The following is an 18,226-nucleotide window of genomic DNA, read 5'->3' on the forward strand; positions in this document are numbered from 1 at the left end:
TGGAATGCTAATCCAGAGAGCTTGGATCCTTCTCTGCATTTTCTATAAAGGTTTTAGAGAGTAGTCTATTAACTAGATGGAATTTGCTGAAAGGCCGAGGGACCAGTGAAGACTGGAGCTTTTGTGTCACCTTGGGAGAAAATGAAGCTAAAGGAGGACAGTGGCTATGCTCATGTGAACATAGGTAGCCAGGATAATGCCTGTTCCAGATGGCAGTGTGGCAGTTAGCAAGGTCTATATGAGGCAGGGGGGAAAGCTGCAGCTCACAACCAGGAAGTCTGATTGCAGAATCTATGTGCTTACACATCATCATTAAACTTAACGGCTTCTCTTACTCCTTACATAGGTGGAAAGATCACTTTGGGCTTTTGACTGAGATTTGCATGTCAGCTATTTGGTCATTGTTATATTATGCCATCTATTTACATACTGTTATCTATATATCATCTGTCGTGTATCAAGTATGTCTCTCAGACCTATCATCTGCGTGTCAAATCTATCATCCATCTTCTACCATCTATCAAAACTGCTATCTATGTAGTTCCACACACATGTGCATGATGGCAACACTTATTAGACTCAGTAGATTATTTTTTTATTATTATTTTTAAAAAGAGAGAGGCAGGACATAGTGGTGTGTGCCTTTAATTCCAGTATTAAGGAGGCAGAGGCTGGTGGATCTCTGTAAGTTTCCAGGCCAGCCAAAGCTACACAATGAGGTCCTGTCTCAAAAAAACAAAAAAACAAAAAACAAAAACCCACAACAACAAAAAACCTTTATTTTATTTAATATAAGAAGACATGAAGTTGTCTTTTCCTGTTTTTCTTTAAGGACTTCTACCTGTTTGATTGTGTTATCCTGTTTTTCTTTAAGGACTTGTAACTCTTTAGCAATGTTCTCCTGTAATTCTTTAAGTGAGTTATTAAAGTCCTTCTTGATGTCCTCTACCATCATCATGAGATATGCTTTTAAATCCAGGTCTAGCTTTTCGGGTGTGTTGGGGTGCCCTGGACTGGGCGAAGTGGGAGTGCTGGGTTCTGAGGATGGTGAGTGGTCTTGGTTTCTGTTAGTAAGATTCTTACATTTACCTTTCACCATCTGGTAATCTCTGGAGTTAGTTGTTATAGTTGTCTCTGTTTAGAGATTGTTCTTCTGGTGATTCTGATTAACGTCTATCAGCAGATCTGGGAGACAGGCTCTCTCCTCTGAGTTTCAGTGGTTAGAGCACTCTCTGCTGGCAAGCTCTCCTCTTACAGGGAAGGTGCACAGATATCTGGTGTTTGGACCTCCTCCTGGCCGAAGAAGAAGGCCCAAAACAGGACCTTTCCCAGGTGCTGTGTTGCTTTGGCAGGTCACAGAAGCTGTCAGCTTCTGTGGTGCACATTCTCACCTGTGCAGACTAAGTTCCTAAGTTCGGTGGAGTCCCGGAACCAAGATGGCACTCCCTGCTCCTGAGGCAGAGGGCTCCCGTGCCGGGCAGACTCCTGTCCTCCCCAGCTGGGAGGGTGGCCGGATGTCTGCGGCCCGAAAAGGGTGCTGCCTCAGCGGCTCTGTGGCTCCCGCCTGTCCCAAAAGCTGTCTGCTTCTGTGGTGCACACTCTCACCTGTGCAGACTAAGTTCCTAAGTTCGGCGGAGTCCCGGAACCAAGATGGCGCTCCCTCAAGAAGACATGAAGTTGAGAAGGGGATGTCAGAGGGAGTCCAAGAGGAGATGGGAGGGAATATAATCAAAATACATTGTATACGTGTATGAAATTCTCAGAAGAAAAAATTAAAATACATTATGACCTATTATTTGTCTGTCACCAATCTATAAATCTATCCGCTATCACATTTACCATCTATTTATCTCTCAAGTCTATAATCACCTTTTAAAACCCGCATCTATCCTCTGTCATCTCCCTTTCTGCCACTTGTGTGAGTTGTGAGGTTGGCCAGGTACTAAGCAGACCATGTTGCTTGTGTTGTTCACCCTATCTTTCTCTACACCATGACCCTGACATTATTTGGTCCATTTCACCATACCAAGATGAGTCTCCCAATAATTAACATCTAGAAGGGTTGGCAGGCCCCACACTCCTGGATACCTCCAGTTTGAGGATTTTCTCATTGCCCTATACAGTTGCAAAGAGAATTCTTGAGGTCACAGGTTTCCAGGAAGACACTTCTCCAGCATCTTTAGCAGTTAGTTTCTAACTTCTGATGTGGAGATGGCTGAGCCTGCCTTGGCTTTCCTTTCAGAATCTTCCCCTTTTCTGTTTTAACACGAGTAGGCTGTTTCCCGAATGCCTAGAAATCAAATGTTTGCTCAGTATGCTAGTGGGGATGTTTTCGCTCATTTTAATGACTAGGCTGTTTCAGCCTGTATGGGGTCTTCAGCTGTCCCTGTAAAGATGTGTCCTTCAGGCATCAGAGTCACCCCTGTGTGTCAGGTGCCACAGCCATCTCCTGGTTCTTCTTTGGCCCCCTCTAGATTTTTGTTCTTCATATGAAGTCCTAGAACTTCTTGACCGAATCTTCTATTCACGGCCACCACTCCCTTTTCTGTTTTCAAGGTGACAAGTGCGCTTTTTCATCTGCACTCAGTCCTCACTGATGAAGTTGCTGTCTTCCTGTAAATATAACATCATCTAGAATTGACTTTAGATTTTTCTCTCCCTTATTTTTATTATTATTTTTCTACATTGCTGTTGATAATTTTATTTTTTAATTTAATTTTATTTGTAATTCATTTTTTACACACCATATTCCATTCCCCACCCCTCACCATCACCCTCCGACTGCTCCACATCCCACACCTCCTCCCACCCCACCCCATCTCCACATAGTTGCCCCCACCCCCTACCCCACCAGACCTCTAAACTCCCTGGGGCCTCCAGTCTATTGAGGGTTGGGTGCATCATCTCTGAATGGACACAGACCTGAAAGTCCTCTACTGTTTGTGTGTTGGGGCGTCATATCAGCTGGTGTATACTGTCTGTTTGGTGGTCCACTGTTTGAAAGATCTCGGGGGTCCAGATTAATTAAGACTGCTGATCCTCCTACAGAATTGCCCTTCTCCTCAGCTTCTTTCAGCCTTCCCTAATTCAACAACAGGGGTTAGCAGCTTCTGTCCATTGGTTGGGTGCAAATAACTGCATCTGACTCTTTCAGCTGCTTATTGGGTCTTTTGGAAGGCAGTCATGATAAATCCCTTTTTGTGAGCATTCTATAACCTCAGTAATAATGGCAGGCCTTATGACTTCCCCTAAGCTGAATCCCACTTTGGGCCTGTCACTGGACCTTCTTTTCCTCAGGCTCCTCTCCATTTCCACCCCTATAATTCTTTCAGACAGAAACAATTATGAGTCAGAGGTGTGACTATGGGATGGCAACCCCATCCCTCACTTGATGTCCTGTCTTCCTGCTGGAGGTGGGCTCTATAAGTTCCCTCTCCCTACTTTCAGGCATTTCATCAAAGGTCCCTCCCTATGAGTCCTGGGAGTTTCTCACCTCCCAGGTCTCTGGTGCATTCTGGGGGGTCCCCCCAACCTCCTATTTCCTGAGGTTGCCTGTTTACATTCTTTCTGCTGACCCTCAGGGCTTCAGTTCTTTTTCCTAACCCAATACCAGATCAGGTTCCCCTCTACCCTCCACTGCCTCCCCAACTCGCTCCTGTCCACATTCCATCCCAAGTCCCTGCTTCCCTCCCTCCCCACTTGTGATTGCTTTCGTCTCTCTCCCAAGTAGGACTGAGACATATTCTGTATGGGTTTTTTCCTTTTTTCTCTTTCTTTCTTTCTTTCTTTCTTTCTTTCTTTCTTTCTTTCTTTTTTTCTTTCTTTCTGTCTGTCTTTCTTTCTTTGTTTCTCTCTCTCTTTCTTTCTTTCTTTTCTTTTTTTTTTCTAATATCAACTTATTAGTGAGTGCATACTATGCATGTCCTTTGGGTTTGATGTCCTTTTGGGTCTGAGTTACCTCACTCAGGGTGATATTTTCTAGTTCCATCCATTTGCCTCTAAAAGTCAGGATGTCTTCATTCTTAATAGCTAAGTAGTATTCCATTGTGTAAATGAACCACATTTTCTGTATCCATTCTTCTGTTGTGGAACATCTAGGTTGTTTACAGCTTCTGTCTATCACAAATAGGCCGCTATGAACATAGTGGAACACATGTCCCTGTGGCATGGTAGGGCATCTTTTGGGTATATTCCCAAGAGTGGTATAGCTGGGTCTTCAGGTAGACCTATTTCCAATTTTCTGAGGAACTTCCAGATTGATTTCCATAATGGTTGTAACCCCACATCCAATAGAGGGCTAATATCCAAAATATATAAAGAACTCAAGAAGGTAATCACCAAAAAAACAAACAACCCAATCAACAAATGGGGTATACATCTAATCCGAGAATTCACAACTGAGGAATCTCAAATGGCTGAGAAACCTAAAAAAAAAAAAGTTAAAGTCCTTAGCGATCAGAGAAATGCAAATCAAAACGACCCTGAGATTCCACCTTACACCAGTCAGAATGGCTAAGATCACAATCTCAGGTGTTAACACATGTTGGAGAGGATGTGGAGAAAGAGGAACACTCCTCCATTGCTTGTGGGATTTTTCTCTCTCTTGTAAAGCAACTGGAAATAATTGTTCTGGTTCCTTACCTTGGTGTCCCCTTTTTCACATGCTTTCCAGTTCTATGTGACTTACCTTAGACATGTGACTGTGGGATGGTCCATTCTGAGAGCTGACAATTGTGCCATCATCCATTGCAGAGGATCTAGAAAGACCGGAGTACCCTCGACAAGGACAGGAGAGAAATGTTTGGCTTTGCTGCAGTCTTAGGAACACCTGAACTAGCTTTCACCTGTCTGTTCCCAGGGCAATAAATGGAGTGTCAGGTTACAAATCACACACAGCCCCAGTGAGAGTTCTAGAAGTCCATGTGGTTTCCTAGGAGTCCCAGGTGCTTCCCTGAGACTTGCCTTTCTTCTGGACTCATCTCAAGTCAAGCTTAAAACCTTCCACTCCTCCACAGGCAGTTACAGGGAATAGGGTTCCCCATTGTATCCTTCCTCAGTGTGGTCTGGTCTGATCCATGCATCCTAAAACCACCTCACGTGCCCCTCGCCCCCTCTCCCAGTTTCCAGCACTAGGATATACTTCTTTCTGTGTCAGGCCCTGGAATCTTTCATTGTCATTTGGAAGGGACAAGTAGGTACAAAAGCATCAGTTATACCCATAAGACTTTTAGGCTAAACCACTTTTAGAGTTTCCAGGCAAGATCCCTGAAATACAAGATATTCACAGGTCAACTTGTTTGTTTGTTTGTTTTTCCCAAAACTATCCACCAAGATAAAAGTCACTAGACTGCAACAAAGGGATTCCATTCAATCCAATGGGAAACTTCCCATTCTGCATTTCTCTCCTGGCAAACGGTACTGGTTGACACAGTGTAGCACAGTCTCTGAGAAGCCTACAGTGATGAAACCACTTTATCTTTATTGAGACTGTTTCCCAAATGTGTTTTTGCAACAGTAAATTTTTCCTAAAGTTTACAAATGTTCCTCAGGGAAGGCTGTGGCAGTATGCCGTGAGCAAGTACCCTGGATTGCTTGCAGCCAGAAGACAGTTGTTCCCCTTCTGCCTTTTGTTTTGTGAAATATAAAAATATGTCTTAATTCGCATGAGGTAGTGAAGGCCAAGGACAACCTCTTTCCAGAGAGACTGAAAAACAAACCCGCTTTCCACTTTGTCTGCACTGGGTTCCTGTAACCCTTAGTGAGGCATGAAGAAGCCTCCCTGGCCAGTGCTGTCTTCCCTTCCCAACAGCAGTTTCCAGGTCCATCTCATTTGCATTGTTTATACTCTCCAGATGTATTTCTCGCTAGGCTAGCAGGAGGGAAGAGGCTATCCAAGGAGGGCGTTGTAGCTTAATATGAGGTGAAGTGAGCTCTTGAAGCTGATCAGGGAATCACTAAAACCTGTTAGAATAGTTGCAGTTATCCTGTTCTTATTTTAAAAAGCACTTTGCGATTCCTGCCAGGAAGCACTCCCCCGGCTTCTCTCCGCCCACTCTGGCACTCAACAGCGGCCCTATGGCCCATCTCCAGGCTCAGTTCTGCTCCCTGTGACACTGTTAAGCACATGGTATTGGAAGGAGCTGGGTCTGTTTTTCCCATCATGATGGTGAACCCTGGAGAGTAAGAACAGGTTCTCCTTTCTCCGCAGCAGAAAGAGGTGGCTTAGAGTTCCAAATCTGGATCTTCAGGCAGCAGGAAGAGAGGGTGACACTGGGCCTGGCTTGGGCATCTGAAACCTCAAAGTTCATCCCCAGTGACATACTTCCTCCATAGTGTCACACCTCAACTAATGCCACTCCCAGAACCTATGGAGCCATTTTCACTCAAACCACCACCCTGGGTTGGGTATGCTGAATCTTTGCATCAGGTACAATGCTGACTCATATACACTCCCCCACCAAATACATACAGAGGCGCTATAGAATAAGGGTATTTATACTCATGTCACATGATAAGTAGGACTCAATTTTCCTGAAATTCATAGAGCCGCAGGCTTTTGCTATCAGTGGCAGAATCGTAATTCTTGATTTAGGATGACCCGGTTTACCCCCAAAGCCCATTATTAATGACCATTAAGCCATATACTGTACATAGGGATATCTTCCTTCCAACTATGTTGGTACCAAGGTCAGTGGCCATTTTCTTTAAAGAATCCTTTCCTGAACCCTTTAGCCTTCAATGGGTTCATCATTGGGCCCCCTGAAAGACTGCCTATGTCTCTAAAACCCAAAGAGAATCTTTTCATCATTATTTTAAATATGGATGTGTACCTCCTCCCCAAAGAAAGAATAACTCACTAGGCTCACCTTTTGAGCTCTAATAATTATCTCCAATAGATGCAGTTGCCAACTCTGTGTGCTCAGACCATGGATGGCTTTCCAAAAGTAACCAGAGGCTACAGGCAGAGGCAGAAAGATACTAGCACCAAGCTACCCTGCAGCAAAATGTCATTACACCCTCCTACCAGTCACACAGTCCTCCTCACAGTCACCTTCCCTGTGGAGCAGGTAATCATCTCAAATCTTGAGAGGCTATCACAGGAGCAAGCTCTAGCGGCATTTTCACAAGTGGCACTGGGAGACTTTGATATTGCTAACCCACAGAGTTTTGATATTAAAAATAAAAACAAACATAGAGCCAGAGCAAGAGGAGGGAGAGAGAGCTCAAAGTGCTGTTGGGAAGTGTTGAGCCTAAGTCATACCTTACAGCAGCCCCATAGTAGGAGAGCTGTAAAACAAACCAATAGGAAAATGAGGTGGCCATGATGGTGGCAATACCTTGGAAAAGGAGAGATACCAGAACCTGCAGGTTATCAGCCACGGTCAGGGCCTTTCCGTAAGAAAAGCACCATTCCCTGGCCGGAGCAGAAGGCGGTTCCAGCATCATTTAGTTTGGGAGAGGTAAGCTGGACACTGGAGGCTAATCCTGACGAACAAAGTCCCGTGATGGTGAGAGGGGACGGTGGAGCCGGACGTAGCACCACTGTAGGAGAGAAGGAGAGCAGAGGCAGATGTTCAGGGACTAGGAGTGCCAGTGCACCAAGAGCACAGGAGTTCTGGTGTTGTTCTAGGCAGATGGATGACAGGAAGACAGCTGTCTAGAAGCAGGAGAGAAAGGAGAATAAGCATGTCGTACACAGTAGCAGAAGCCCCTCAGCTTTCCTCGGGAAAGGGTCACTGTGTTCCCCATGGAAACTGCATCACTCATGCCAGAATGATAATTCAAACTCAGAATTATATGTTATGAGGCATCTGAGAGACTTCAAGTTTTCCCCAATTTTCTTTCTCCATGGAGAGGTGAGGTACAGAGCTGGTTAGCCATTGTACCCTCATTCTGGTTAACCTACTAAACTTCCCGTGTCTGCTGTTAAATATGGACCGTATGTTTACTGGTCCCCATTTCCTAGAAATGAAGTTTTGACGTTCAAGTCCAAATCTAACAGCAGAGTACTAAGTAGTAGCCGCCAAACCAGGGAAGGTGTTTCTCTACCTCACGACTTGGTAGCCATGCATTTGAAAGGGAATGCAGTTTCTCTGTGTAATGTTTGGGTTAAGCCTCTGCTGTCACCAGGCGTACTGCCTCTTCATCTGCTAATTGAAGGACAGGGCCCTAAGTCTAGCTTTCACAATCCACATCCATGTTTCTGTGTTGCTGGTGAGCACAGGGCATCCTGAGAAGACTTCCCCCACAGTGGGTAGCCAAGCCTCAGGAGCCCACCTTCTTAAAATCAAACTGTACGTTCTTCCTGCCACAGCCTCCCAAGTGCTGGTGGTACGGGCTTCGCCACAATCATACCTACCTTATGTTGTTCTTTTTAGAAATGAAAACACAAAACATGTCCATTAATAAAATTTGAAAGATGCAGAAAAACATGCAAGATAAAATTTTGCTCAAAAGCTCATTGTAAGTTTGTTTAAAGGTTTAAATTAAACAGTAGCAATACCCTTTTCACCCTGGTCCTTTTCCTGAAAGCTAAGTGCATGAAATGTATCTACCCCAGACCCCTCCCTGTATTATATTGTTTCTCCTTCCCCCTGGATCTGTGCCACCTGTAATCATAAGAGCCCTTTCATCAGTCTCTGCTGAGCTCACCATGGATGTATGTCGATTCTGATGAACACAGAAGCCCCACTGCTGCCATGTTCCTAAACCAGTATAATCCTCAACTCCATTCTACATGTCTATCTTTATATCTGTAGATAAATGTATCTCTTGCCCATCATCGGATGTTTTGTGTTGTGTTGTGTTGTGTTGTTTTGTGTTGTTTTGTTTTGTTTTGTTTTTGCAGCAAGCAGGGACCATCACAGAAATCCACAGCTGGTGAAAATACAGAAAACAATTGACTGAGGGCTGACCATCCCCAATTGTTACACCTACAGCACAACCCCTGTCCCCAAGGCTCAGGGAACATTGCAGAAAGGGGGGTGGAAAGATTGTAAAAACCATGATGTCTCCTATGAAATATTGTCTTCCACCCATGACAGGGAGTTTCAAACATAAAATCTTTTTTCAATGAATACTTATGTATTAAGCCCACACAGGTAAGGGTGGAGCTCAGAAACGTCTGTCCTTTCCATGGATGGCACACAACAGTCCTCATCTAGGACCACATCCTCACTCCCGTATCTTCTGCTGGAGCATCTCAGACTTGCATCACTTTCTAGAATTACATAATATCCAGAAGGATAGTAATAAGTTTGTTCCAAAGTTTGAGTCTTCTGAGAAGTGGGAGAAAGTGCCTGGCAGTCTCAGCTAATGGGAACCACTTTGTTTTTCTTTCACACCCATGAAATCTTACAATATGGTGGCCTAAACAAGACAGGCACAATGACAACACCAGATGACATCCCTACATGGACGAGAGAACACATTTAACAATTATAACAGTACAAATGTATATGGGGAACATTTTGAATGCTTCTGAAAAAAATTAAAAGAGGATGAAATACCTCATTAAAATGTTTCCCTGTGCTTGGGGTAGTGAGTCAATATTATGAAGACATCGTTCTCCTGAAGGCAAATTATAATGTTAATCAAACCTATTAAAAATTTCATCAAAGTAGTTTATGAAGTTAGGTAAGTTGATACTAGGTTTCATGTAGAAAACACATTTAACAGTAGCCAAGAAAATACCTACAGGGAAACCTTAGCAGACATAAAAACACACAGTAGTGCCTCTGGGATTCAGGTAGTCCATAATTAGATCCAAGCATGCATTGGGTTTTGTTGCAAGATGAAAATGGTATCTTAAATCACTGTACTTTAAACAAATATCAGAAGGATAACTGAAGAGTCATATTGAAGGCAAACATCAATATGTATTTCATATGCCACACAAGAGTAATGGAGTGTCTGAGACATCTAAATGTAAAAGTTGAGGCCAAGAAAGCACTAGAGGCAAACAAGAAGTCTTTTTCGATCTCTTCATGAGAAATGGCTTTCTAATTGTGGCTCAGACTTCACCTTGTAAGCATAGTTAGAAGACAAAGGACCATGTGGGAGAACATATTTACAGGCTCCCTTTCTGCAGAGACAATGCTTTAAAAGTGGGGCTTGGCATGGTAGTACCCAACTATAATCCTATCTCCTGGGAGGTGGAGACAGAGGGATAAGAAGTTCAAGGTCTTCCTCAGGTACTTACCAAGTTTGAAGCCATCTTTGAATGTAGAAAACCTATCTCGAAAACAGCATTGAGAAATAGGCAACCAGAATCCCTGCAGAACAATGGGGAAGAACATGAACGGACAATTCATTAAAACTCAAAATGTAAATCAGTTCTAAACATAAAGCAATGCTCGAATATAACTGTAATTACATGCAAATCAAGACATAGATTCTCACCTGTCAAACTGACAACACATTCTGTTAGTCAAGAACATAGGGAAACAGACTTTCAGACATCAGTGGCCGGAATGCAAACTGATACAGCCCTTCTGGAGGGAATTTAACAAAACACAAGTGTATTTATATTTGACTCAGCAATCCCACTTCTAGAAAACTACCATCGTACAGGTACAATACCAGTGATTAAAAAGATACATATGTGCTAGAATGTGCATTGCTTCTAACTGCACGGCACGGAAAACTCACCATTCACAACTGAGGGATGATTGGATAAACACAGTGTATCTGCACAACTTAGTGCTATGCAGTTCTGAACAGAAACTGAGGAAGAGCTAGCTCCATGAACAAATCTGGAGGTTTTCCAAGATGGACTACTCTGTGTGTCTGTACACATGTATGTTTGTGTATATACAGATACAGGGCTGTGTGCATGTATGTACATATATGTGCAGGCCAAAGGGGCATCTCAGGTGTCATCCTTCACCTTGCCTGTGTCTTTGTGACAGGGTCTCTTAGTGTCTTAGAATTCAGCAAGTAATCTAAGGTGGCTAATTAGTTAACAGGCCCCAGGGGATCTGCTCATTTTGCCTTTTCAGTGACGGGATTACAAGTGTGCACCAATAGACACTGGTGCATGACTTTCATCTCAACAGTTAGGAAGCAGGGACAGAAAGATCTCTAAAGTTAAGACCAGCCTGGTTTACATAGCAAGTTCCAGGACAGCCAAGGCTGTATAGTGAGACCTTGCCTCAAACAAATAAACAAACAAACAAACAAATAGACAGACAAGAAAATGGGGGGAGAGGGATCTAACAAGTTGTTAAGTTGTTAAGATCTGATTGATCTTTGATCCTTTGTCACCAAACAAAGTGAATTGTTTGCTTGATCAACAAGACCTAGTTAGGCTTCTTACTGGTGTTTCAGTGAAACTGTGCATATGTAGAGATGAATGACTTTCATCTTACCCTCCTTCACTGCCTCTGTGTCATCCATCCACAGATGCAGATGGTGATGTATCATGAAATCATCAGACACTGTCAAACAGAGAGGAACAGGATGCAGTGTGGGGCTGCTGAGTCACTTGGTAGCTTCCCAGCTCAGAGTGGCAGCAATGGATCTGCATTTTCAGTTTCATGAACAACATTGTGGGTGCTTTTCCTGCTTAGCCAGTAACGTTGGGCATGTTCATGTTGCTACATGTCTCATTTCAGGAATGACCATACCCGAAGAAGACGCTGATGTCGGACAAGGCAGTAAATATTGCCTCGTGGCAATTGGGAGGCTCCAGGTGAGCAAAAACCCTTTTTTGTTTGTTTGTTTGTTTGTTTTGTTTTGTTTTTTCAAGACAGGGTTTTTCCTGTGTAGCCCTTACTGTCTTAGAACTCTCTGTGTAGACCAGGCTGACCTGGACCTCAAGAGATCCACATGGCTCTGCCTCCAATGTGCTGGGATGAAAGGCAGACTCAAAAGCCTGACCTTTTCATCTTCACCAGGCTTGTTCATTACACAGGACAAAAGACTGAGTTTGGATGCCTCTTCATTTGGAACTCCTGTGTACTCAGTATTTGTGGGGTTATATGTCTCACTCTGGATCAAAACCTGAATTTTAAAAAGGTGTACCACGAGGGATACACCACAGAGACCTTTCTTCACTAAGGGTCCACAGACCTCTCTCTCACATGCATCAGTCACTGTAGAGATGAGTTCCTCCAGAATTCACATCCTTGCTAACCACCTCTAAGTCCCCTGAGGGCTTTGTGGGACAAAGTCCAAGCTCACCACTCGGTTTTCCTCTCCTTCCCTTCTCCCCATCCTCCCACATCCTTTTTACCAAACCACATCTTTGCATTTTCATGAAGCCAGCCACCTCATGGTTCCCCCACTCTTTTCAAGCTGTTTCTTCTACCTTGTTTCTTAGTTACCCTTCTGCTTTCAAAATTCCTTCTGTGAACTTCCTACCTTCTCATCCCTTGAGATCTAACTAAATAACTGCCAATCCCCTTAGTTAATGCTAACCATTGCTTCCCACTGTGTTCTCTCATAACACAAGAGTTCTTATTTCAACTTCATTCACACACGGTTTGCTGTGGTTAGCTGAGGTATGCTCGTGCATACCCTCTGAAGTAGGGACGCTGTCTTGTTAAAATTTAATTTACTTGAGGTTGGAGAGTTAACTTGGTGTTAGAATTGACTGCTATTCCAGAGGACCTAGGTTCAATTCCCAGTACCCATGTGGAAACTCACAACTGTCTGCAACTTTAATCTCAGGGGGAGTTGATGCCTTTCTGGCCTCCTCAGGCACCAAGCACATAGGTGATACAGACATGCATGCAAGCAAAACACTTGTACACATTAAGTAAGTAAATAAGGCTTAAATTTTTTGCTTTATTTGATATCTGTTACACAGTAGCCACTCAGTGACTTGGCTCACTCTTTCATCCTTTGACATTTAGGGTGTTTTCCAAACTGATGAAGGCAGGAAGACTTGATAGTCCAGAAGGCTCCTGTTGTACATCCTTGATCTTCTAAGCCTGACCATTTTCAAAAAAATGAATAAGTGATTTAATTCACATAGAACAAACACTAGATCTCTTCTCGGGTGTGTGACATAGAGTAGCTGGGTGAACTCAGTCCAGAAATACATACTTTTGGAGTCTCTGCACCAATTTCAGAGGGGAAGATGAGAGAGGAATAAGACAACATTTGCTGAGCCCGAACCATTTGCCAGCATAGTGTGCAATATCTTTTATCATCACAAGTGCCCTATGGCATCATGGCTTGTTGTAAATATTCATTATCCCCACGGCCTAATAAACGTAAAGAAAGCGGCCACGCATTAGTTCAGTTCCTCACACTCATCTTCACAGTGGCATAGCAGGATGTGTGAAGTCCACGCTGTGTGGGTTCTTGCCATGTCCTCATCTGCATCTTTATCAACCCTCCATCCCAGGTGACCAGCTCTCCTGTGTGCATGGACATGAGTGGCATGTCAGTGCCCACAGAGTTCCTGTCACGGCACAACTCTGATGGGATCATCACATTTGTGGACCCAAGATGCATCAGTGTGATTGGCTACCAGCCCCAGGTCAGTGGCTAGCCCTGAGCTCCTGATACTGGTGAAAGATTTAACTTCACTCAAAAGGTATTTATCTTGCTTGTTAAAGGTTCAGCACAACGACATCATAGAAAAATGACACAGGAGTCCGGATTCCCTGTTTAGCCAGGCTGACACCCTTCACAAGCCAAACTGTTCATTGTAAGACAACACCACCGTCACAAAGGATGAGAGTTAATATCAGTTTACTTTTATTACAAAGCTTCTGTATGTCTAACAACTGTCAAGATACCTAAGGGGTGTTTGCTTCAGGAAATCTTTTACTTAGGACATATTTTCAGATCTTTTCTCTGGATCCTTTCTGAAAAAGGATGGGAAACACAGAAAAGCAGGAGCCACCCAGGAGAAGCCAGGAGACCACAACCACATATTATAGTACAAAAGCATGATTTATGTCCCCAGCCTAGAGGAGACACCTAGGGGACAAGTGTGAGGAGTATGGAGATAGTATCAAATCAGTATTGGTTTCTTAGGTATGATCATGTTTTGGTTTTGCAGTATGATGAGACATTTATTATATTAATGCTGAAAGACTTCGTAGAGAAATATTATGGGATCTACAACTTATTGTTAAGAGATAACAGAGAGAGAGAGAGAATATCTCCCATCTGCATTTGTATGTGAACATCTATAAAGAAAATATGTTTTAAAAGACAATAAAAAATATTAATAACATAATGATATCATTGAATCAATGCAATGATATGCAGGTATTTATTTTATGTATATCCTTTTACCTTTTCTATAGTTTCTTAAAATAAAAAGTCATTTAAAAAATACATACATACATATCTCTTTGTTCTAAGGAAAAGACTTTGGGAAGCTTTGGGATATGTTAACATGAGTTATTTTAATTGCATGTGTATTTTTATTTTATTTACTTAACTTTTATCTGTGCTTGAATCAGCCCCCTGTGTAGATTTTAGAACTGGTTCAAACAAAATTATTAGAGCCTTTCTATAATTCTGAAGCTAGATTCATGCAAACTATGGCCTCTCAGATAGAATGAAGTGAAAGTCAATGACCCCTGACAACCGTGCATTTCTGGACAGACCTATGCATCCTGCAGCAGCTCCCCTGAGTGTCTGGGTGCTCCTGAGGCATAGGAACTGCCCTTTGCTGCTGAGTCGGCTCACTTCCAACACCATGTGCTCACACAGGTTCTCATCACTGAGACTGCTTACATCCTTTGCTGTTTAAGACACTTCCCTGGAGCACACTCAAAATTGCTCTTTGATGGTTTTTTGTATTCTGCTCCTACTCAAGGTGAAACACACAAGTTTTAGATGAAGGCTGAATCTTTCAAATAGCACCTAGACTAGTGAAGGTCAAAATTGAACAAACTTGAGGCAGGCACAGTTATTATAGCCTCATTCAGCCACTGGTTTCCATACTTAAACAGTTTCAGTTTTCGTAGGCAGCATGTCTGTCCTTGAGCTTTCTTTGGATGTTTTTAAAAATATGTTGATTGCAGTTTGCCTCTCCAAGGCAAACAGAAATAAAGTTGTGTTTTAAAGCTGCTGATCTAGCGCCCAAGCAAAATTAGAAGTGAGGACGAGCCAGGGGAATTTAGAATGGATGCAAGGAAGCCAACTCCTCAGCAGACAGGAGGAGGAAGACCATTTTATGTTTAGGATTTCGATGGGCAGGCAAAAGGAGGTGGGCTCAAGGGGAGGGTATAAACAACACCTTTGTCTCCAGGGGAGGGGTAAGAGATAGAGAGTGGGCTTTGGGGTTATTAAAGCTGTCTGTCCCCTTTAGGACCTTCTGGGAAAGGATATTTTGGAATTTTGCCACCCTGAGGATCAGAGCCACCTACGGGAGAGCTTCCAGCAGGTATTGTTCATGACTGCTGCTGCTGCTGCTGCTGCTGCTGCTGCTGATGCCTAGTGAGGTACCTGGGATGAGGGAGGGCTAGAGGGATGAAGGCCTACTGTGAGCCACCAAGCTCGACTACAGTGTCAGCCAGCTATTCTGGGCAAGATTTCAAGCATGGAGGTAAGACCCATGAGGAATTCATTGCTATGTGGCAGGAGTGGAGGGCAGGCTCTGAGGTGTCTCCCCAAGCAGCAAGGCTAGAGAGGGTGACTTGGGAGAAGAGGCAGCTCCCAGAGGAGAGACCAGCTGACAAGAGTTTAAAAGGAGAATACAGAAGAAATGAGAGAACATGCTAGGGGCATGGGCCTGTACCAGACACACTAGTGTGGCCTACCAGAAGGAACCTCTGCAACTCCTAGGGCTGACAAGGAGGTAGTGGCAGGCAGTGAGACCAGCCAGGTCAGGTCTGAGGCCTCCTGGGTCCTGCTATAGGGCCTCAGCTCTCCCCCAGGATCCGTGAAGGTGAGTAGCAATTCGTTTGAGCACATAAGGCAAATGATGCTTTGAAGAGCCACCTGGGAAGCCCAGGTACGCAAATAAATGAAAATAAGGGTAAGTCAGAAGACCTTGAAAATGAGCGATGGTCTCCAGAGCTGTGCAGGGCCTATGGGAATTAGATATGGGAGGCAACTTAAGGAGAGAATAATTCAGACAGGAACAGTGAGGGAGAGGCAGCCTGGCAGAATGGCCACCATAATAGTGCACACACTTTTGGACAGGCACCCGTCACAAGTCACTGTTGCCTCCTATGGTAAGCACAGGGGACAGGAGAGACTTGAAGCAAAGGACAAAGTGTCACACTTTGGTGAGTTAGAGCTAATTAAAGAATGAGGCCTGTGGACTCCTCAGGCCTGGAAGGGGAGAAAAATTCTCCCCACCAGACTATGTTGTAATCCTGGAAATGGAGAAAATGGACATAAGAAAAGAGACCTGTGGGCCACTTTATAAGAGAGGAACCTGCTGCCGTCCACTGGAGTATGGGCTTAATTTATTATTTGTTTTCCAAGTGTCTCAGGCCCAGGCGGTGGAAGGCCTCCCTATCTGCAGAGAACTGACCATCTAGCTTCAAACCTACATGGGCAGCTCTATGAAGCTCCCTTCCTCCCTGATCTCAGCTCTACTCTTCCGATGTCACCCCTTCCAGTTCCTGCCACTCCTGGCTGCCCTTCCACTTCCTGGCCCCTGTTCGGTTGGCTTCTTCACATTCTTCTGCCATTGTGATGAGAGGGCCTGACATCAGCCATATAACTTCTTCACAACCTCAACCACTGGGTCACTCCAGCTTACTTGTCTTCTAGCTTCGTGCTTCCAGGCAGCTCTTCCCATCTCCGTCTGAGGGCCCAGGAACCTCCAGACCCAGCACGCTGCCTCTTCTCCTAGTGGCCGCCTCTCCCTCACACTACTCCCAGTCAGTGGCATCTCTTAGGCACAAAGCCCTCTTGGAACACCTTCACAAAAGTGATATCTCCCTGCTTCCTCCTGTCATCCCTGCCCCCCACCTGACTTTTGCAGGTGACCCCTTGTGCTTCTGTTATCATTTCACTCCAAGCCTTTGTAAAGATGAATACTAGGTTTAGTCAGTTTTCATTTAAATTTGCCAACAATGGTCCATATACTTAGAGTTAAGTACAAATTTCTTCCCATAATTTCAGGCTTCATGTAAGTCTGGTCCTGTTCCATCCTTCTTTGGACACTATTCTTCAGTCACATTGGCCTTCTCTCTGTTTCTTGACCATTTTCTTTTCCATCTTTTGACCACGGCTGAGCCATTCTTTAGCTGGAGTGCTGTCCTCTACTATTCACAGGGACTGATACCTTTCAAACCATGTCATCCATGAGGTCTCACCAGTGGCTAAAGAGGTCCCATCCTCCTTCACCTCTTGTCTCTCCTTTACCATATGTCTTTTCCTTTATCCACTTCCTCTATTTTTCCTCCTTTACTGAAACCTGGATTTGCTGTGGGCAGACCCCAGGCCTGTCCTTGTGCATGCCATTTTCATGAGGATAGATTTGAACCAAGCTGCCTAAGTAGATCAGAACTTATAGCATGTGGCTCCCATTTGAGGAAAATGTGAAATCAGAATGGTAAGACTATCAGGATTCTTCATGCCACATTTGCTGAGTGTAAGGATGTAAATCTATCCAGATCCTTCTTCACGTGTTTCCCCGTGGAATCCCCAACCCTGCCCCATGAGTACTGTCACCATGTTTTTCCTAGTAGACAATGGGACTAAGAAAGTTTTGAGTGTCATCCACCACCACTGCCATCATGATTGAGCGTGCTTAAACAGAAAGGGTGGGCATGAAGTGGGAGCCTACCCAAAGTTTCTCTCTTTCATTTTTGACTTCTTGGCAAATTGACTGAGAAAGGGATTCTGGGAGCGGATACTTTCCTGGCCCCTGGGACAGTACACTGATACCACACTAAACTCAGAACTTGTGTGTGTTCTATGGTCTTCCTGTCTGAGCCTTTCAGTGCTTTTGTTTAAAACAAGAGCTCAAGAGCTGACTCAGCTTTCTCAAGAACAAACCACTTCCCTTTATCAACATTGGTCCCCCTTCATTGATGGTGGCCAGTGCCCAAAGAACACAAACTCAGGCCAAGTCTGGGTGTGCCTTGGGATGCCTTTGTGGCTCTACAGTTGCTGCTGTCCATGTGTCCTGGGCCTGTGCCAGGGCTTCCACCTCTGATGCCACAGCCCTGGTTTCCCTTTCACTAAGGGATGAGGTAGCTGGTACAAGTCATTGAAGCTGGCTGCTAGAGTGAAATGAGATGTCCAATTCCTTTTACTTTTCAAACCTGCCAGGTCCTTGCATGTAGTTTGCATA

General features: G+C 44.1%; 1 protein-coding gene across 7 annotated transcripts in view; it reads left to right on the plus strand.

Annotated features, from left to right (window-relative positions):
- Arnt2 (aryl hydrocarbon receptor nuclear translocator 2) overlaps positions 1-18,226 on the plus strand; it is a 157,474-nt gene that overhangs the window by 106,994 nt on the left and 32,254 nt on the right. For all 7 annotated transcript variants that reach the window (XM_029479466.2, XM_085841584.1, XM_029479467.2 and 4 more), the window contains 3 exons: positions 11,616-11,692; positions 13,355-13,489; positions 15,281-15,355. In XM_029479466.2, the coding sequence (XP_029335326.1) occupies positions 11,616-11,692; positions 13,355-13,489; positions 15,281-15,355 (287 nt within the window). The remainder of the gene's footprint in view (positions 1-11,615; positions 11,693-13,354; positions 13,490-15,280; positions 15,356-18,226) is intronic.

Source organism: Mus caroli, unplaced genomic scaffold, assembly GCF_978045245.1.
Source record: "Mus caroli unplaced genomic scaffold, Mus_caroli_1 scaffold_8, whole genome shotgun sequence".
In the NCBI taxonomy this organism is placed as follows: domain Eukaryota; kingdom Metazoa; phylum Chordata; class Mammalia; order Rodentia; family Muridae; genus Mus; species Mus caroli.